The 22,804-nt window shown below is 45.0% G+C and overlaps 1 protein-coding gene across 4 annotated transcripts in view; it reads right to left on the reverse strand.

Annotated features, from left to right (window-relative positions):
• Positions 1-22,804, reverse strand: part of PTGR2 (prostaglandin reductase 2) — a 54,419-nt gene that overhangs the window by 3,836 nt on the left and 27,779 nt on the right. For all 4 annotated transcript variants that reach the window (XM_063439177.1, XM_063439178.1, XM_063439179.1 and 1 more), the window contains exons 6-9: positions 20,552-20,761; positions 19,319-19,440; positions 16,255-16,342; positions 13,554-13,593 (exon numbers count right to left, since the gene is read on the reverse strand). In XM_063439177.1, the coding sequence (XP_063295247.1) occupies positions 13,554-13,593; positions 16,255-16,342; positions 19,319-19,440; positions 20,552-20,761 (460 nt within the window). The remainder of the gene's footprint in view (positions 1-13,553; positions 13,594-16,254; positions 16,343-19,318; positions 19,441-20,551; positions 20,762-22,804) is intronic.

Consider the following 22,804-nt stretch of genomic DNA (forward strand, 5'->3'; position numbering starts at 1 on the left):
GTAAATGTCTCCACTCCTTTAAAGCCTTAATGACCGCTAACAGTTCCCTCTCCCCGATGTCATATCTGCTCTCAGGCCCAGAAAATTTTTTAGAGAAGAAACCACAAGGGTGTAACGGTTTATCCACCCCTAACCTTTGAGACAGAACAGCCCCAACTCCTGTCTCAGAAGCATCGACCTCGAGCAGGAAAGGCAGAGTCGTATCAGGATGAACTAGAATGGGAGCTGAGGCAAAAAGTTCCTTGAGAGTCTTAAAAGCACCAAGAGCTTCCTCAGACCAGAACTTAGTATCAGCCCCTTGTTTCGTCATATTGGTAATAGGCACAATGATAGAGGAGTAACCCTTAATGAAGCGCCTATAGTAGTTGGAGAAACCAATAAACCTTTGGACAGCCTTGAGTCCTTTGGGCAAAGGCCAGTCTAAAATAGATTGGAGTTTACCAGGATCCATTTTAAAACCTTCCCCAGAAATCACGTACCCAAGAAAGTCTACCTGAGACTGATCAAAACTGCACTTCTCCAATTTGCAGTATAGACCATGTTGCAGAAGTTTGAGTAACACCTTTCTGACCTGTCTATGGTGAGTCTCAATCTCCTTAGAGTGTATTAGTATGTCGTCCAGGTAAACAATAACACAATCATGCTGAAACTCCCTAAGTACCTCATTAATCAACTCTTGAAATACTGCAGGAGCATTGCATAGTCCAAATGGCATAACAGTGTACTCGTAATGGCCATACCGGGTATTGAATGCCGTCATCCACTCGTGACCTTGCTGGATTCTCACCAAATTGTAAGCCCCTCTGAGATCTAACTTGGTGAAGATTTTGGAGCCCTTAAGACGATCAAATAACTCGGTAATCAGTGGGATGGGATAGGCATTTCTGACAGTTATTTTATTTAAGCCTCGGTAATCGATACAAGGTCTCAGCGTGCCATCTTTCTTTTTAATGAAAAAGAACCCCGCCCCGGCCGGAGAAGAAGACCTCCTGATGAATCCCTTTTCTAAATTCTCCTGAATATACTCCTCTAGAACCGAGTTCTCCTGAACAGACAAAGGATATACATGGCCCCTCGGAGGCATAGTCCCGGGTAGAAGCTTAATTTTACAGTCAAATGACCTGTGTGGCGGCAAAGAATCGGCATTCTTCTTGTCAAACACTGCCCTTAAGTCTAGGTAAAGGTCTGGTATTTGTCTTTCTGTGGACTGAGTAGGATTCTCCTGTATGTTAATATTAGCTAATGGAGAAACCTTGCACAAACACCGATCCTGGCAGCCCTGGCCCCACGAGAGTATCTCCCCTAACTCCCAATCAATAATAGGGTTATGTTCCTTCAACCATGGGTACCCCAGAACTATGGGAACGGAAGGAGACGAAATGAGCAGAAGAGATAAATTCTCCACGTGTAGGATGCCAACATTTAACTCAATGGGTATGGTTTCACGAAAGATAACAGGGTCTAGTAGTGGTCTACCATCTATGGCCTCAACGGCCAAGGGTGTTTCCCTTAGCTGGGATGGGAAATTGTTTTTACTGGCAAAGACTTGGTCGATAAAATTCTCAGCAGCACCGGAATCTATCAAAGCCCTAACCCTTACTACTTCCCTCCCGCAAGTTAAGGAAACTGGTAGCAGAAGCCTGTGATCTTTATACTTAGGATTAGAGGACAAAATAGAAACACCCAAGGCCTGTCCTCTAGAGAGACTTAGGTGCGAGCGTTTCCCGGGCGGTTAGAACAGTTTGAGAGTAAATGACCCTTAGCTCCACAATACATACACAAACCCTCTCTTCTCCTGTACTGTCTTTCCTCCTCAGAGAGGCGGGTATACCCTATCTGCATAGGTTCAGGAAGCAAAGATACCGTGGAGTCAGGACTTGGAAAAGCGGGGGCTAACCTAATAGAAGGTCTCCGGTACTTCTCTCGAGTGTTCTGTCTCTCTCTTAAACGTTCATCTATACGAGAGATGAACGAAATTAAATCCTCTAAATTCTCAGGGAGTTCTCTGGTAGCAACCTCATCAAGGATTACTTCAGATAAGCCATTCAAAAATACATCCATATACGCCTGCTCATTCCACTTGACCTCTGACGCCAGAGACCTGAACTCTAGTGCATAATCCACCAGTGTTCGGTTCTCCTGTCTCAGACGCAACAGTAGTCTGGCTGCATTAACCTTTCTACCTGGAGGATCAAATGTTCTTCTAAAAGCAGCTACAAATGCGTTATAGTTATAAACTAATGGGTTATCGTTCTCCCATAATGGGTTGGCCCATCTCAGAGCTTTCTCAATAAGTAGGGTGATAATAAATCCTACCTTTGCCCTATCTGTAGGATAAGAGCGAGGCTGCAATTCAAAATGGATACTAATTTGGTTTAAGAAACCACGACACTTCTCAGGAGCCCCACCATAGCGTACTGGGGGGGTAATGTGAGAAGAAGCACCCACTGTGGCTACCTCTAGACCTGAACCGGCAGGAGAAACAGGGGTATTAGGTATCTCCTCTGGTGGGTTATTGGCACGAGATAATAGAGCCTGTAGCGCAAGCGCCATCTGATCCATTCTGTGATCCATGGCTGCAAACCTAGGATCAGGAGAGGCAAGCTGACTGTTTGTACTCGCAGGATCCATTGGCCCTGTCGTAATGTCAGGATCGGGACAGGGATCCAACATGCAGAGTACAAACAGTAGCCAGATACGTATACCGGACCTTAGAATGGCCGGACTAACGTAAGTAGCACAGTATAGAATGGTCAAAGACAAGCCGAGGTCGAGGGTAACAGAAGACAGGTAAGCGAGAGACAAGCCGAATCAAGGGTAACAGAGATAAGCAGAGTAAGGTAAACAAGCCGGGTCACAACCAAAAGGGATAATAGAATACACAAGCACTGAGTGACTAGAACAAGCTAGAACCACGACAGGGCAATGAGCTAATGAAAGAAGCTCTGTTAAATACCCTGTTCAGAGCAGTAACCACGCCTCCGAGGCGTCTTGATTGGTCCTGCAGCAATTGACTGACAGGTCGTTCCGGGGGAGTGTCCTGATGACTACTTCCTGCCTAGATGCTGTAAAAGGCAGTCACTCCCTCGCGGCCGGCCTAGCATGACCGGATAGACCGCGGGGAAGGGAGCCATCAGACCGTCTGGATGGAGGAACAGCTAAGTCTCTACCTCTTTCGGAGGTAGAGACCACAGGTACCCTGACAACAGGGCACCCGACTACAAGCCCTGGAACACTCCCACGAGGCCCAAACACACAGAATTACTGCAACCGACACTGCCATAGCGAGACAGGGCGATCTCCTGCTCCAAATGAGGAGATCAGTCGAAGACCTCGACAACCGCGGCCGCAGATGCAATATTAGGGTCCGCGGTATGCCTGAGGCAGAAGGCGAAGAAGACATAGAAAGCACCCTAACAGCGTTATTCCACCTGATCCTGCCTGGCGACACCCTACCACCGCTCAGATATGAAAGGGCACATAGGGCCCTGCGCCCTCGATCTATGGAGGAAGGCCCCAGAGACATAATTTGCTGCATCCACTCATTCGCCACGAAAGACGCCATCATGAAGGCAGCTAGAGCCCGGCCCACATGGGACTATCATGGTGCGCAAATCTCGCTGTTTAATGACCTGTCTCCGACCACCCTAGACGCTACAAGGGCTTTGTGGCCTATCACCTCCCTGCTAAGCGACCGCAACATACCATACAGGTGGGGCTTCCCATTCTCCTTATCGGCAAGACACCGGAATGGCTGGGTAACGCTCCGCGGGCCGGATGAGGCCCCCGGCTTTCTGGAAGAACTGGAGCTCCCTCCTACACCTATACCGAACTGGATCCTGGGGCCCGGAATAAGACCACAACGTATGCCCCGCCGACAGAGAAACCACTCACCACCGGGACCTGCTCATCACCGTCGCGGAGCACATGCGGCCCAGAATTGAGGACCGACCACGTGGATCCACCGATTCATTGAAGCAGAGACGTTCCCAATATTAAGGTACTGTCCCCCCTTTGCTGAACCGACCGGGTCCTGACCGCTGGCCCACTCGCACATGACATACCTACCGAACGCAGTGGACTGGGCCTGTGCCCCCCCCCCCTAATGATGTGCCACCTGACTGCCATGTTTATTGCCATCTGCGGTTCCCGTTTTCTCCCCCCCTTGCCATCTTGCCCCCTCTCTCCTATACGCAGGGCCTCCTCCACAGTCGCTCACTAAAGGGCCCCTAACCGGCATTTTTTGGGATGGGGACATGGTGGGGCAAGCTGGGCTGATCAACTCCCCCTCCTGCCTGGAGGCATCGAGCTGGACCCTCACCTTGCCACGCGGCCCAGTACTGTGAGATGGGGCTCTCTGACTCACACTCCTGGACTATAACAGTATACCACATCTCAGACTTTGCTTCATGGACATGATAAGTATCATTGCTTTCCTTTACAAATATGGTTATCTACACTTAGTATGTTCACACAAGCTGATGTCTGCTAACTTTCGTATACCACGCATTAACTGAACTGTTAGCACCATGCTCAATTAAGCTTTGAATTGCAAACGGGGGGTGGGGGCCGGGGAGGTCCGGAGGACCAGCTGTGTATGCCACTACTATTGATGGGAAAGTAATGTAACGAAGAAAGGGAGTCTGGGAGACGCACAACAGGGAATGGGACTCTGTGGGAGGGAGGGGGTGAGTGGGGGGGGTGGACGGGGGAGGGGTGAGTGGGGGGGGGCGGGTGGGGGGTGAGTGGGAGGGAGAGAGGAATAGGAGAAGTAACAAGGAAAAGGGAAACAAGCTAAGGGGGGGAGACAGCTGGAGGGAGGGGGGGGAAGGGGGGGGAGACGGGCCTAGAGAAGTGAACTACCGCAACAACCATGATGCGGGTGTTAGACCACACCGCTACCACTACCTTTTTACAATAACCCCCACTCACTGTGTTACGAGCATTATGACCACGTATACCTCTGGGACCAACGTGAGGATGAGGCCCGCCCCCCACATACTATATTCGTGCACCCGGTGGAACCTCCCACCCTCAAGGGCACTCTGCATGGGACGTGGGACGGGGGGGGAGCAAGCTTTTAAAACCTACTTAAGCTCCACTACACCTAATGTTTTGGGCTGGCGGGACGCATAGGGCGGGGCGGGGAGGATAGGGGGGACAGAACGAATCATTTACAACCAGATAGGGAAACTAGACTGAAATGAACGGTGGCTGACACGACCAATGGAGGACGCTGAGGGCCTTATATATGTCAACTGTTATTAATGTTAACTGACTCATTTTCATTTGTATATGTTGCTGGACTGGACACCTTCGGGTACATCCACATCTCCCATGATCAACAACATACGGGCTAGGAACCGGCTGGAGCGGGTACTATTGACCCTTATCTGATTACACATTTAAATACGCTTCACTATTTTCGGTTTCGACCCCAGTCATTGCTCTACATAATCACTTGCGCATATATCTCGACGGAGCCACAGGCACACTCACCTACCGATCTGGTTATCGGGGTGACGCCTGGTCACTCGCGCCGAGGCGTAAGTGTTACTCCTTCTCGAAGGAGACTCTAGGATAGTATTAACACCTATCCACCGGGGATACTTCCCCACAGGGGGGCTCCCCTCGCCCACCCCTATTTTAATCTCCCAACCCACACTTCCCACCTTACACCTACACTCAACCCCACGCACGAAAGGACTGGACGTTGGCACCACAGGGAAAGAGTCGGGGACGCGACAGACGATAAACGAGACCACCTGACACTCACACGACCTCCTACATATACTCCGACCGGACACACGGGCACCCATAGGACAGCACTACACACATACCCTCGCGGGGCTGCGCCGTCGGCCGGGAGTCTTGTGCCGCTTGGGCGGACCCCCTGAGGTCGGATACACCTAGCAACGGACGAGACCATGGCATACCAAAGCTCCCCAATGACAGTCATGACGCTCAACTGCAGAGGCCTGAACATGCCGGAACGGCGCTCCCACCTACTGAGGACGTTGAGGCGAAAGCGCATCTCGATCGCCATGCTCCAAGAAACCCACTTTCGAGACGACGCGGCCCCCAAGCTCCGTGACGCCTACTATCCGATCAGCTACTGTAACAATCACCCGCTGGCTCGACGGGCAGGAGTAGCGATACTCATAGCTGCCGACTTAGGATTTCAAGAACTAGACAGGTTGACAGACGACCAGGGTCGTTTCCTTTTCCTCAAAGGAATGATAGCCGACAGAATATTCACATTCGCATCTATCTATGCTCCCAATTCGAAGCAAGCACGATTTCTACGGACAACACTGCGTAAACTGCACGACTTCTCGGAGGGTGCCCTGATCGTAGGAGGTGATTTTAATGCCCCCCTGGACCCACTCACAGACTCCTCTACGGGGCACAGCAGCCTACCTCAGACCCACATTAGATCCATACGGAAGGCTATGGGAGAACTGTCCTTGGTTGACTGTTGGAGAACGTTACACCCCACTAGCAGAGACTACACACACTACTCGATAATACATAACCGCTACTCCCGGATTGACTATATACTCATTAAACAGGAAGGCCTATCGCGATTGAGAAAGGCATCCATTGAACCGGCAACATGGTCTGACCACGGCTCGGTCCAGATAGAATTGGAATCCCCGCTATTCAAGCCGGCGATCCGGTCCTGGCGCCTAAATGAGTCCCTACTCCAGGACCTAGCGGTGCGAACTGAAATCTCTAGGACCTTAGAACACTACTTTGAGGAAAACGGGACCGACGGAACATCCCCGGTGTCCGTATGGGAAGCACATAAGAGTGTCATACGTGGCACCCTTATCGGTATCGCAACCCGCAAACGAAAGGAAACCACACAGGCGATGTCCGCCCTATACGGCACCATCTCACGACTCGAGCTCCAACACAAACGCTCCCAACTAGTCGAAACATATGCCGAACTGACAGAAGCCCGACGCAACCTGACAACCCTCCTCACACAACAACACCTACGTTCGATTCAAAGATCGAAAAACTTCTTCTATACACACGCGAACAAAGGGGGAAAATTCTTAGCACGGCTACTACGAGGAGAATCAACACGCACACAGGTACGCAAGATTCGCCTGGCCTCGGGAACCACATCACAATTCCCCGAGGACATAGCGCGGGAGTTTCGGGAATACTATGCCTCGCTATATAATCTACACCGACCCCAGGACGCACCACACCGACGAGACTTGGAACAACGAGAGCGGAAGTACCTACAGGACAACATCCAAACGAGAATCAACCCAGAAGCGGCACTCATACTGGATGAGCTAATTACAACCGACGACCTAGCCGCGGCGCTTAAAGGTACGAAGACGGGGAAGGCCCCGGGCCCTGACGGACTCTCTACGGGTTATTACAAACACTTCGCCCCATTATTACTACCGTGGCTAACTAAAGCTATTAACAAAGTGGCGGAGGGGGCACAGTTTGGCATGGAATCCCTAATGGCTACTATTACGGTAATACTTAAGCCTGGGAAGGACCCAGAACAATGCAGCAGCTATCGCCCAATTTCCTTGCTGAACGTAGATACAAAGCTCCTTACGAAGGTCCTAGCTACTAGACTCCAAAGAGTCCTACCGAACCTTGTCCATGTGGATCAGACGGGATTTATCCCAGGCCGTGAGGCACGGGACAGTACGTTACGCCTGTTTTCCATACAACACCACGCACGGAAATACCGGAAACCTCTCCTATTATTATCCACAGATGCGGAAAAGGCATTTGACCGAGTGGATTGGTCATATATGTTCCGAACCCTCCGGCATATGGGCGTTGGACAGCGGACTATGGCTTGGATCGCGGCCCTATACAGCTCCCCAAGGGCGTCAGTACGGGTCAATGGAGCGCTAACTACTAACTTTAGCATCGCGAACGGTATCAGACAGGGTTGCCCCTTGTCGCCTCTCCTGTTCGCCCTGTCCCTGGAGCCACTCCTACAAGCGATCCGAAACCACCCGGATATACATGGATACTCATGGCAAGGCACGGAACATAAAGTGGCCGCATATGCGGATGACCTCCTATTCTTTGTCTCCCAGCCACGGATCACACTGCCCTGCATACTCGCCGAAATAGACAAATTCGGCCAGATCTCGGGATTCAAGCTGAACCTAACAAAATGCGAGGCACTCAACATTACAACCCAGCCGGCGGACTACGAGGCCTTGGGCCCTCTATTCCCCTTCCGCTGGTGTACAAAGGCGATGAAATACCTAGGAGTCTGGATCCCCTCGGACCCACAAGACATCTATAAACTTAACTTCACACCGCTCCTAGAGAAGATTGAACTGGACCTGAAGAGGTGGGCGCACCCACACATAACATGGCACGGCCGCGTAGCGGTCCTCAAAATGAACGTGCTCCCGAGGGTCCTCTACTTGTTCCAAACCACACCCATAGCCTTGCCATTGACATTCTTCTCGAGACTCAAATCGGCGGTCATCCACTACATATGGAGAGGGGAAAGATCCAGGCTGCGCCATGACCTACTGTGCCTACCCAGACACAGGGGGGGCTTGGCGTTGCCGGACTTTAAAAAATATCATCAGGCGGCAACGCTACAGCGTATCCTCGAGTGGCACGAGACAACCACAGACAAACAATGGGTGGACCTGGACAGGGAGGGCAACCCAGCAAGGCTGAAGGCGTCGGTATGGCAGAGACGGGCGACAAGGGGCAGCAGGAGACAGGCCGAGGGCCCAGTGGCACACACACTACTCACATGGGAGAGCCTAAGGGAGACACCCGGGATATCCCCGACCCCGAGCCCCCTGATGCCGATTGCCCATAACCCCAACATAGGGGGGGGACTACCCACAGAAGCCTGGAAATTTCTGGGGGACGAGGACTACATCCCGATACGGAAGGTCACCCAGGACGGCACCCTAAAGACACTGAACACACTGCTAGAAGGCCGCCAACGATCCCCGATGTCCACTCTCCGATATATCCAACTGAAACACTTCTTAGCATCTTTACCTCACAAAGACAAACTACAGAGGGACCTGACACGATATGAGAATCTCTGCACCCGAGGTGCACCGCTTGAAAGGACCATCTCGAATCTCTATCAATACCTGCTGACCGAGCCCACAACAGGCACCAATATTTTCCAACGACGATGGGAATGGGCCATGAACAAGACTTTCACCCAGACACAATGGGAGACAGCTCTAATATGGCAACATAAGAGCTCCTCTAGCTCTCGCTATCAGGAAGTAAACTACAAGCTGATATCAATGTGGTATAGAACACCAGTACTACTACATAGGATCTTCCCTGCCACACCACCGACGTGCTGGAGGTGCCTGGAAGAAAACGGGACCCTACTGCACAGCTGGTGGGACTGTAGACTCATCACACTGTTCTGGGAACAAATTGAATCAGATATTCACCTGATCCTCGGAGAGGACACCGAATGGTCAGCCGAACTGGCCCTATTGCACATATCCACTCACTCAATAGCTGCCTACAAGAGGTCAGTCCTACGCCATCTTCTGAATGCGGCCAAGTCGCTTATCCCGATACACTGGAGGACAACAGATACCCCCACCAGGGATGAGTGGATCCACAGAGTCGACGACATCAGAGCAGTGGAATCGCTTCAGGCAGAACTGACGGGCAGGGAGGCAAAATGCGCGGCTGTCTGGGCACCATGGCTCGTCTTTCGGACGCGACCGTAGGGGGGGTCCGCCGGGGGGGGGACCGGGCCCGGGGGACGGCGCAGCCCTCGAGTACCACCAGCCATACACTCATATGACCTACAGCAACCCTAACCAGCTGGCAACGGCTGCCACCACACTCCACGGACTGCCCGCATCTCACTGATAAGACGTACACACAACCACGACTAACTCACAACAACAGGAACGCTCTTAAGAACCGCATCCACGCGCATGGGACTGGCCGACAGACCCACACCCATGAACTACCCACACTTGTACTAGGTGACGAACTCATGACCATGAATCTATCAAATACAAGACACCCAACGCACTGACATAGCAACTACGGATAGTCTACCCACGATAGGTAGGATAGTAGCGACTGGATGAGAACGAATCAGACACACCTCACATCTTGAACCTCGGGGCGACACGAGACCCACTGATGACCGCATACGGGACTTATACATCCTTGCACTATCTGGCTACCTAAATAGAACTCACACCGGACCTTATGAGATCGGAACCAACTTGACTATTGATGGGGTCCCTTTACACTACTATGCAACCCCGTTAACCCCGCTCTGCCCCCTGTATATTCCTCGACCGTACAGCACCACTCCCTTTCAACAACATCAACAACACCGAACCCATTCGGGTTCTACCACACACTGACACACTACACCACACCACACTCTCATACATCTCACTAAAACACACATGAACCCAAGGCTCAGTTGCCTATAGAACTACCCGCACAGCCCTAGCCCGCAGTTGATTGAACCTGGTGACTAACGTACCTAACAAGTGTTATGCTGTTGCGCCTCCCGAGAGGGTACGAGGCATCACCTGACACTGACGCTCTACTGCTACCTGAGCCTGCAACAGCCAATGTTTATACTCTACGATATGTATCGTGTAGTGTTATGTTCTTACTATATTAATCCTGTTCTCTATATCTTACGCCTTTTCTGCGGGCCTGCGCGCCCAAATTTGTCTAATGAGATATATACCTGTATAATTCAATAAAACGTGATTAATAAAAAAAATAAAAAAAGAAACAAAAAAATATTTTACATTTTCAGACTAAACTTAAATGGGTTTCAAGCTTAGTGTTCTTTTAAGAGTTTGGTTTTTTTTTTTTTTTCTGAACCTGACATTCCAGGGTCACATTTAATTATCTCCGCATCCAAGGTAGCAAATATATTGTTTATTATATTGATAGATAGAGATAGATAGATATATAATATAGCGGCTTTTGGAGCAATTATATTGGATGTCCATAAATTAATCACTACTCCATAACCCACTCTTCAACCTCTTCTCAGCTGTGGTTGGCCCGAAGCAAGGCAATCCTCCACAGTGATGCCAACTTACAGCACTGCGACAGAGACCAGGAGAACGATCTGTAGGAAGGTTCTCCTGCTCTCCCTTGTCACTCAATCCTATGCTTTGTCCTATATTCCTCTGGCCTAGAACGGTTTCTGTCAATGGTTGATTGACAGGTATGAATGGGTCATAGCTTTAGAGAGCATTCCATTAAAATCGTAATATAGTAGTGTCAAGCCCAGCAAGCACAATTCATTGTGGCACTATACAAATAGTTTTTATGTGTGATGTGCGTAATACATACATGGACTGGTTACCTGGTAGAGGTGGTAGGGCTGATTACAGCATGAGAAGGGTTAATTTGGTTGTATAGGAATGTGCAGTTTGTCAGATCACAGAAAATGATTTGCCTAAATAAATTATCCTTTTTAAGACAGGCACCCACAGTGCCCAGGTCCTTCTGCCAGGTGTGAAATTGCATGACGGTCTATTGTTTCCCAGACTGGGTTACTACACCAATTTGCCTGTGTTGCTTCAGGATACAGTTCTCTGCCAAGGGGTATTATCAGAGAACCACAATATTAACTGAGAAATTAAAAATAAGGCCGCCTGTACATATTCAGAACGGCGAGAGCATACCCCTCAAAGGAGTATAAATATGTCTTGCGTAACGTAAGCCGATCTGAATGAATTGTGGAAGTCCGATTTATTACGTCCTATACGAGTCTTGTAAGAGGTGTATGAAATGAATTATTTCTCTATCAGGTGCACAGAAAAGGTCAGCATGTTTTGAGTAAACTCCTTTATAAAGATTGGTATCTGAATCAAACAAAAGTCGTTACATTGCAATCTCTCCACATGAGATATAATCAGAACGTCTCGCAATTTAAATTATGCATGTTTACTCTATGGACCACGATCAACAGTGGTTAATTCAAACTGTGGTACCTAATTTAGCGGATACGGGGGGGGCTTTCTGTATGTACTAGCATTTCTGCTTTCACAATGTATGCATGAAATGTTGACACTTTTGACACTTTTGCACATAGAAGGCTTATCAATAAACTGCAATCTTTGAGTTTGGATTCCAATATTGTTGAATGGGTAAGGCAGTGGCTGAGTGACAGGCAACAGAGGGTTGTAGTCAATGGAGTATATTAGAAGCTTGGGCTTGTCACTAGTCGGGTACCTCAGGGATCTGTACTTGGACCCATTCTCTTTAATATTTTTATTAGTGATATTGCAGAAGGTCTTGATGGTAAGGTGTGTCTTTTTGCGGATGATACTAAGATATGTAACAGGGTTGATGTTCCAGGAGGGATAAGCCAAATGGCAAATGATTTAGGTAAACTAGAAAAATGGTCAGAGTTGTGGCAACTGACATTTAATGTGGATAAGTGCAAGATAATGCATCTTGGACGTAAAAACCCAAGGGCAGAGTACAGAATATTTGATAGAGTCCTAACCTCAACATCTGAGGAAAGGGATTTAGGGGTGATTATTTCTGAGGACTTAAAGGTAGGCAGACAATGTAATAGAGCAGCAGGAAATGCTAGCAGAATGCTTGGTTGTATAGGGAGAGGTATTGGCAGTAGAAAGAGGGAAGTGCTCATGCCATTGTACAGAACACTGGTGAGACCTCACTTGGAGTATTGTACGCAGTACTGGAGACCGTATCTTCAGAAGGATATTGATACCTTAGAGAGAGTTCAAAGAAGGGCTACTAAACTGGTTCATGGATTGCAGGATAAAACTTACCAGGAAAGGTTAAAGGATCTTAACATGTATAGCTTGGAGGAAAGACGAGACAGGGGGGATATGATAGAAACATTTAAATACATAAAGGGAATCAACACAGTAAAGGAGGAGACTATATTTAAAAGAAGAAAAACTACCACAACAAGAGGACATAGTCTTAAATTAGAGGGACAAAGATTTAAAAATAATATCAGGAAGTATTACTTTACTGAGAGGGTAGTGGATGCATGGAATAGCCTTCCAGCTGAAGTGGTAGAGGTTAACACAGTAAAGGAGTTTAAGCATGCGTGGGATAGGCATAAGGCTATCCTAACTATAAGATAATGCCAGGGACTAATGAAAGTATTTAGAAAACTGGGCAGACTATATGGGCCGAATGGTTCTTATCTGCCGTCACATTCTATGTTTCTAAATTTAATACCATTTAATTTAAGCCTAAATTCTGCCTACCATGACCGTTACGTTTGATAGAAATAGATATATGCTGCTATTAATACCAAGATACTGCATAGGTCAAGTAAATAACTAAGAAGGATCTATCCACTAAGAAGGATTCTCGTGGGCCCATAGGTTATAAAAAGCAGTATTTATGATGCTCCACGAAGTTGTGAGCACATAAGTATTGCTATCTCGCCACATGAACAATCCACTTCTCAAAGGAACTTCTACAAAAACTAGCAATGTGGATAGAAGAACCTTTTCCAAATCTTACAAACGAATCCGGTTCATATGAACCATTTCATTCCACCTTACCTGCTGTGTTCTCTATTCCTTGCACAATAGTCTCCTTTGCCTGTGAATGAGAATGTGTGTCAATGGTAAAAATTAATTTGAAGAACTTGCAGCTATTCTATTCAATCTGACTGTTTACTTTTAATACAAACACAAGCCATCTAACAGAGAGAATGCCGTTCGTTAGTTGTTTTGCGGTTAACAGCCTTCTCAATAAAACAGCTTGGTAAGTTACTCTGTGAAATCACATCCTGAAATATGTATCAGTGCGTGTTAATAAAAAGAACAGATTCGGTGTTACATAATATCACAGGGAAAGATGTCTCATTGTTCAGCAGAGGCTGGATGTGGGTGTTATTGTATAATACAATCTGAAAGCCTTCAGACAAGGTGATCTTCTGTTAAAGATCCAAAGTCATGACAGGCGACTCATTCCATTCCAATTAGTAAAAAAGGATGTATAAAGGTGCTCAATATCAGACAGACAATGACGGCAAATCACCAACATGGGATTCTCTCACCCTTGTGAAATATGTAGCAAGATAAGCAGAGAAACATCCACTTTTGAGAAAGCTTTGGCGAAACGCATAAAGTGAGGACTTGTTAATTTTATTTACCCACATAACTGTTTTTTTATAATACATTTTAACAGCTGTTAAACATACCCATCTGTGAGGTATCCATCCATACAGCTGCTACAACTTATCCGGTTTCTACATATATCCTTGGGTGGGTATTGTTTCACCTCACGCGCTTCACACCAGAGCAGGACATTGCTCTGGGTTATGTGAGTAATATTAGCTCCTCCATTTCTACCACACTGTATTTTATGTACCATACCATTGGGATTTTTCTTCCCCTGTGTTTTCTTACATGATATCTCCATAATTTTGGAATCAAGCTGAGAATACTCACCACATATATCCATAGACTGGGATTTTTCCATCCAGGCCTGCTAAATAGAGCTGGTACTGCTCAAAAAAGTGAGTTTGTACGTGACTTATTCATATTTCTCTTAACTTATTTATTGTACTGCACCATAATTTGCCTTATTTTTCGTAGATTTATATACTAGGAATTGCCCTTATATCATATGTATATTCTATTCTTTTCGCTGACCACCTATTTTCTTATCTTTTCATTGCAATAGCCCCCAAAGTACGCATTAAAGGGATTAAAAAAAAAACCAGTGTAATATCAACGTGACATCTACAATAAGTACCAAAGTGGCTCTTAGACTTTTATGAGCAACCCAAATTTTAATGGTATAGTTCTTAACCTGTAAACACCTGGCTAGCAGTTCACTCTTGATATCAGCCACTATCGTAGCCAAAACAGCCAGATTACACAAGCATGGTGAAAATAGACAACTCAAATAGCAAGTACCAGTTAATTTTAGTTCGAGTTGCACAATTACCCTAAACTATTTACATATTAGACTGACGCTACCCTAATAGGCAATCTAGATTTTAAAGGGCAAGTTCAATCCTGTATGATCAATCTATTAAACTAAACTCAGAGCCATTAAATCGTGTAAAATAACCTCCATCTTATATACAGCTGTTTCACCCTTAAAGAGCAATGTATTTTGAATTTCAGAAACTCCTAGGCAACAGGCTTTCTATTTATACAAGTAAAACATCAACATGTCATCAATCAATGAGATCATAAATGTTCTAAAATCCCGCATCTCAATTTTAGTGGATAAAGCAAATGCAAACTTTGACCTTGTGAAATCTGCATTATTCAGAACATACGTTTATAAATATGGGAGATTGCAAAGATGTCCCAAGGTTTTTAGTGCAATCTCTTGTTTACGACTTGAAGAATATACGTATCATCTTTTCAAAGGCATAAACAAAGACAGAGATTTTAAAGGAACAATGTAGCGTCAGGTATACACGTTCCTTGGCGAAAAAATTGTCAACCAACCATTTATTTGCTTACCTTAATCCAGTGCCAGGCTCCCTCGGAACTGTGACCTCTCCTCCTCCATCTACGTCAGCTTCCGAGTGGAGCCAAATGCGCATGCGCGGCCAAAGGCACGCTCATTCAAACCCGCCCATAGGAAAGCATTACTCAATGCTGTTCTATGGGGATCTTTTTTGACACTTCTCTGAAACTGCTATGTTTTTAGCTGCAGGGTTAAAACTAGGGGGACCTAGCACCCAGACCACTTCATTGAGCTGAAGTGGTCTGGGTGCCTATAGTGGTCCTTTAACATCATACATTTCTCCTGGCTTGTGTTCATGAATACACGTGAAAATGATCATAACCTCATCTCAATCACACAAAAAAACGCAGTCTCTTGTTTTAGAAAAACAACTCCCACAATCCTAAGTACTGCTGAGGGTAATCTTTTTTTTTAACAAATTGTCTAGACTACAGCTAAAAAATAAACTTCCAGCAGGTGCCGTACTTTAAGTTCCTAGATGCTTTGTCCGCTTTAATGCTTGGGATCTATGTCTATCTTATGGCGACCTCTGGTCATATGATGTGCATATTTTTTTAAAGTGTAGAGCTGCATCACAATCAGAAACGTAGACTGGGGCCAATCATCCAATGAACCATGGAGAACCCAGCTTTTCTGTTATGTTAGTGAGAACGTAAAACCTTCAGAGGGACACCCGTTTAATAGTTCTACTATGATCCACCAATATTCCGAGGTTTGTTAGTGAGTGTATCAATCCACACACAGTTTAAATACAATACACATGCATACCTTGATTTTCCCGGTCTGCAGCCACTGGCTCAGCTGCTGAATGCCCGACTGATATTGATCTGTATGGTTGAAAAGCAGGAATCTATCTCTGCATGGAGAGAAATAATTATGTGTCAAAGATACAAACAAACTAGTTTGTCCTAATTTGCCTTTTTCTGTGATTTACATGACTATCTATTACATATAGGCAATTTTTATTTAATAGGGTTTCCATATAACTACTTGTGCATTTAATGCGTGGAGTTCAGCAACATATTCCGTGTACTGGCCTTGCAGATACTGCAAAACACCAAAGAAATAAAAATATAAAGTTCAGTTGTACATATGGGTAGGGAGTAACATAAGGTCACATGAACTAAATCCCCAAATCTTCACTGCCCTTCCTAAAGAGTTATAGGAATTTATATGAATTTCATGTGCAGTAAGTACTCCTTATGCACAGATTTACTTTGGACATAGATGTTTATATTATAAACATTTATTCACTAACATCATCAGCACTGCTATATATGAAACATTCCAAGGTAAGATCTTATTTCTGTATCATTATGTGCGGAGCTAGATCTATCCTGTCATTTGCGGTTTTCCTGTAAATAGTTTAGCTCATAGTAGAGTTGTCGAGAAGAGCAAAACCATCATTCGTTTTTTCTTTGTTTTTATTCTGTTTCATTGTCCAGGTAAACCATGACATCACCACGTATGTGTTATCCCCACCTCTCAGGTGTTAGAACAACAATGAAATGATTTTACAATAAATCATATAAAAGATCTTTATATTAGTTCTATGGAATACCAGCATTAGGTTGACATCTTCTCCCACCTCACTGGGCATGGCCAAAGGTGAAAAGGGTGAGACAATAACAGTGCTGTATGGCTTTCCTGTATGGCTCTCTCAGTTCTGTCTCAAGCTTATCCAAAGAAAGGAAGAGAGAAATCAAATTGTGGCCTTACAGTGGGCCAGACTCTATAGTATTCCTGCATGATAGAAGTGGCAGAAAGCAAGTCTCTTAAGAAAAAAATCACCTGAGAAAGAATTCTAATATAAGTTAATGGCAGAGAGCTTTCAATCCGTAGCTTGTAAGCAAGGGGAAGGCACCCTTCAGCACTCCAGATGTTGTGGACTACATCCCCCATAATGCTCTTACACCCATAATGCTGGCAAAGCATAATGGGAGGTGTAGTTCAAACCATCTGGAGTGCCGAAGGTTGCCTATGTCTGTTCTAAGCCATCAGCTAAAAGACTCAGCTAAAAGCTAAAAGAGTTGTCTTCAAGATCTGTCTCTGAGCAAGATTTCATGCAGGTTTATCTGATGGGTAGAGAGGGAAAAGGCAGTAAACATACAATCCACAGATTAGATAAAGAAACACTCCAGGCGCCATAGCAGGTTAATCTCAGTGAAGTTATTATGGTGCTTGGTGCCATCTTACTCAAAGGGATTAAATTGTTTACAAACGGTTTAACCCCAAAATGGACCACACGGCTCATGTCCTTTGGGTCTATATTTCTCGTTTTCTGTCCCTGGCTTCAATGCGGAAGATTTAGACTGGGAACCTATAATAGGTTGATACCATGATCGGATGCTGTCAGTATATAACTATATTCCCATTGAAAGAAAAAAAAAAAGCAGGAATATTTGTAGGATAGCAACCTGGACTTTTCCTACATTTATCAAACACACAAGCTCCATGTAGGTGGAAGATATGACCGCTAGCTCAGAAGTCTAGACTGCGGATGCTTCTAATAAATAATGTTGGCTTTTTATTGGAGAAAACCTATTTTTTGTTCTTCTCTTCTGAGCTTTCTTGTATATTACCCATAACTGATGCTGTCCCGTTTAGCCAGGGATGGAGGAAATTGCTACAATAGTAACCGTAATTTTCTTTTCCTGCCTATTTTACCTGAAAACATCATTGATTCTCTTGTGGTTTCTTCTAGTTTGGATTTAAAGGTTACTGGTGAATCAGGGTGGGAGGGGGTACATAGCTGTAATTATTTATTGCATTTGTCCTGACATCTAAGAGGCAGGGGTAACACGCATTGGATTCCTTCTCATCTGTCAACATTTTTTCAGTTTTATCCATAGTGGGGATTTTATCCACTAAAGCGCTGAGGAGTGAGCAATACCTAAAGAATAAAGCAACATTCGTTTCTTCCACTGCATGATTTTGCCTATGGAGAGCACTAAATTTGGTGTTTTGCTTTTACATGAAACCGCTGATTACTCCTGTTTGAAATATCCGAAAGTAGGGATTGTACCACTGTATGCCGATTTATTGGAGCCATTCAGAGCTCTACTACAGGTGAGTGCATAAACTAAATACTTAGATTGTTATTCAAAACTTGTCTTACATACTACACCATATTTTGTTCCTGTACTCTGCTCTAGGTTTTGTCTTGGCGACGACCAACATACAGTACAAGAAGATATCTCACATATATCCCTGTCCAGGCCCAATAGCTCAGAGCTTGTGTGAAGCTCTACCTAATGTATTGGCACTCCTGAAATAGAATTATACTCCACCACTAGACCTTATTTGTTCTTTTTGTCTCACATATATATCCATCTGAAGCGCAACCATCCCCCTACTGTAATTTTTTACCATTTCTCTAGCCAGGAGGAAAGACCCTTGTCAACATTGTCAAGATTGTTTCTTCTACATACAAGCGGAACTGTTTTAGCCCTTGATCTTCTGTTTGTATTACATAAGTGATGCGGTTATGGAAAATTACCAGGAAAATAAAATTACAGTGGGTACTGTAATAATTTTCTCCCATTTTGCTTGATTTAATGCATTTTATGGATTTACTTTTGCAGAAGCAAAGGGGTCAATGAGATGTTTGTATGTCACAATGTAAACAGAGGTGTTCTTGATTATACACAAACATTTTTATGTTTACGTCAAAGTTGTCAGATACATTTAAAAAGGTTTACCCTTAGCACGGTGATACAGATCTAAACATAGGCAGCTGGTATAAACAGAATGTGTGATTCTCTGTTAAAAAAGACCACGTTTGTGGTGTGTCCTACTAACAGCCTCTCCCAAGACCGAAGATGTTCCAAACCTTGTGATGTTGCGTTCCTTCAGGATGGCCTCTGTCTGAGGAGGTGGGGGGGGTGGGTGACACATGTCCTTATTATATTGGGATATTTGGCCACACAGTATGACATGACTGTTCTGGTTCATCTGTTGGGAGAAAAAAAAAATATGATCCCATATTAATGTATTAAAATATAGCGAGAATACAAATAAAATAAGAATATTTAAATATAAAAAAAAAATAAGTTAATGTGTTTCCCACTTCTGTACTGCACACTCATCGCAAGACGTGACTAAAATCTTTCAGTATCGCTAAATTTACCCAATAAGCGACCATTTACTCTCTAATGAGTGTTACTTTCCTTTAATTCCATATCTTATATTCCCGGGTCCAGCAGGAGCTTATATGTTAAGTATAGCAGGACTTGACAGTTTTATTTATGCAAAAACGGCTGGGAGATTTATTTGTTTTAATGTTTAAAAGAATAGCGTTATGGTGACGGAATTCTATGTAACAGAAACAGGACAGCATTCAAATGCAGTGAAGGCTTGTGTGTGATCTCCATACAAGTATTTGTGCAGACATTCACTCCATGCGCTATGTTGTGGACTTAAATCTGCAGCTATTTTCACAAACTGCTGCAGTTACAACTGGGGCAGGAGCATTTGTGGTGTGTCTCTCGGAAGAGGAGTATCTGTGTACAATCCATCTGCACAATATTTGTGTTTACTACAGTTTCTATTGTCTCTTCTATAAAGGGAGACAAAGTCTGCATTGAGCATGACAGGAGAACATTTTAAGACCTACCCAGGATAACGAGTCCTGGACAGGAGAAGAGGACATATATATTTATATAATTTTTGTTATTATTTCCAATTTTTTTAATTATATCTATACATGGTGTAGAACACCAACTCTCATGACGATCTGCATGCCTTTAGAATGACAAAGCATCATGGAAACTGTAGTTTTAAAATATCTGGAGATCTACCTTTGTGGAACTTCTCAGGTTGCTGATGTTTAATGTGGATAGAATGCAGTTAGAAGGGCTGTCTGAATTAAACGATTTAGCAGCTTTCGTAACCATGACAGTTATAAACATTGAGTTAAATAAATCTGGACGTTACGGGATTAATTTACCATTATGGCTCGAAAACTGACTGCTTAAAGGGACACTCTAAGTACCATAACTATTACAGATAAGTAAAGATTAAAAAGTGAGATAAAATAAATTTGAGTATTGCCAAGAATTATTACCTGGCTGATAACCATATCACTGATGGTTCCTCCCACGTTGTCGAAATACAGATCCACTCCGTTAGGACAGCACTCTTTCAGTTTACTTGCCAAGTTCTTTTTCTTGTAGTTCAATGCACAATCAAAGCCCAATTCATTAATTAGGAAAGAGCACTTTTCATCAGTACCACAGATACCCACAACACGGGAGCAGCCTTGGATACGGCCAATCTACACAACAACAGAGAAGGCAGTAACAAGGCAAGAGAGTGAGTTCGGAGAATAAATATGGAAGAATTATTTCAGGATCCATTCCATTTCTATATTTTACAGTATCTATGATGTCTACATGGTCTGCTATTTTCCCTGTTCCACAAGCATTGCAGAGTTAGTTTGCCTAGCAACAGCATGTGTAGCAATATTCTTAAACGGTGTTGGAACATGCTCCTATCCTGTCCCTGGTGATCACCAGAATTACCTGCCTTGGCCTCAGCGTTCTATCCAGAAAAGGCTTGCACGAGTACTCATAGAACACTCGGTGATTAGACCATGCAACGGAGTCAATGCACAGAATGTTCAATGCTTATTAGACAGGACAGCGGTTTTAAGGAATTCTACGAAGGGGCAGTCTAGGGGCGTCTCATTAATTACCAGTGATCGTTATTAATTAACAGATTCTAAAGTTCATGCAAGCAGCATGGTAAAAGCATCCAACAAATCATTGATATAAAACTTATCTAGGAGGCATTACTAGGTGGGATCTTTTTAGAATAGGAGGTGTTACGAGTAGGGTTTCTTAGAAAAGTTGAGAACAAAGGTGGTCGTGTGCCAAGACAATGTACGTGAGGTTGTGGCATGGTCAGGTGCAAAACAATGCAATGTACATTAAACAATAACAAGGAATGGCACTTGGGACATACAGAGAACTAGAAGGATGATTTGTTCATTAACCATTTCACTGCTGGAATGTTGGGCAGTCTCATATTAACTCTTTCACTGCTGGAATGTTAGGCAGTCTCATATTAACTCTTTCACTGCTGGAATGTTAGGCAGTCTCATTAACTCTTTCACTGCTGGAATGTTAGGCAGTCTCATATTAACTCTTTCACTGCTGGAATGTTAGGCAGTCTCATATTAACTCTTTCACTGCTGGAATGTTAGGCAGTCTCATATTAACTCTTTCACTGCTAAATGTTAGGCAGTCTCATATTAACTCTTTCACTGCTGGGATGTTAGGCAGTCTCATATTAACTATTTCACTGCTGGAATGTTAGTGTTGCGGTCACCGGCCCGCCGAGCCTCACGGTCGTGCCCGACCGGCACGACCGCTCCGACTACACGAGCTTACCTGCTCGTCGGCGAGCCGGGAACCGCGCGTGTAGTTCTTCCGGGCATCACGCCCGAATCCAATATGGCGCCGACCACGTGGTCGCGTCTATGGATAGCCCCGCCCCCGAGAATTATACTAACGTGTGCGTGACGTCACGACGTCAACGCACATGTACGTTCTGGGGTCAGAGGTCGCCCTCTGACCAATCATAGCTTAGAGAGGGGTATTTAAACCCCTAATTCACCCTAGTACTTTGCCATGTCGTGGTTTCAGTTTCCTGGTTTCCTGAAAGTGCTAGTTTCGTGTTTCTGATTTCCTGGTATCCTGATCCTTGGCGTTTCCCTGGTTATTCTGATCTCTGGTTTCCCTGACTTGGCTTGTCTTATCGGTATTGAGTATTTTCTGGCTTCCTTGACCTCGGCTTTCCCTTTGACCATTCTCTGTCTCTAGCGTATTAGTCCGGCCATTCTAAGGTCCGGTTTACGCTCTGTCCTGTTATTTTTCCTTTTCTGACTTATGTATATGTTTACATAGATTCTGCGTGCTGGACCACATTACTAGTCGTGACATTACGACATGGCCATGGATCCTGCAGAACTATGCAAACATATGATCGCCTGTGAAAATAGGGTGGAGGATATGGACCACAGGTTAGACCAATTTGCTCAGGCATTTCAGACCTTGCTCCAGAGGACTGCCTATTTAGAGGTCCCTCCTGTACCACCTGTGGTTCCGCCACCTGTAGTGGTTCCCGTACCACATAAACCACCGTCCATAACTTTGTCACCGCCCCCTCGTTATGGAGGTGATTCTAAGGAATTTAGAGGTTTTTTAAACCAAATAGAATACCACTTTGAGGCCTCCCCAGGTTCATTCCCAACAGATAGATCTAAAATAGGCTATCTGATGAACCAATTAACTGGAAAAGCCTTGACTTGGGCTAA

Source organism: Pelobates fuscus, chromosome 13 (genome assembly GCF_036172605.1).
Source record: "Pelobates fuscus isolate aPelFus1 chromosome 13, aPelFus1.pri, whole genome shotgun sequence".
Taxonomy (NCBI): domain Eukaryota; kingdom Metazoa; phylum Chordata; class Amphibia; order Anura; family Pelobatidae; genus Pelobates; species Pelobates fuscus.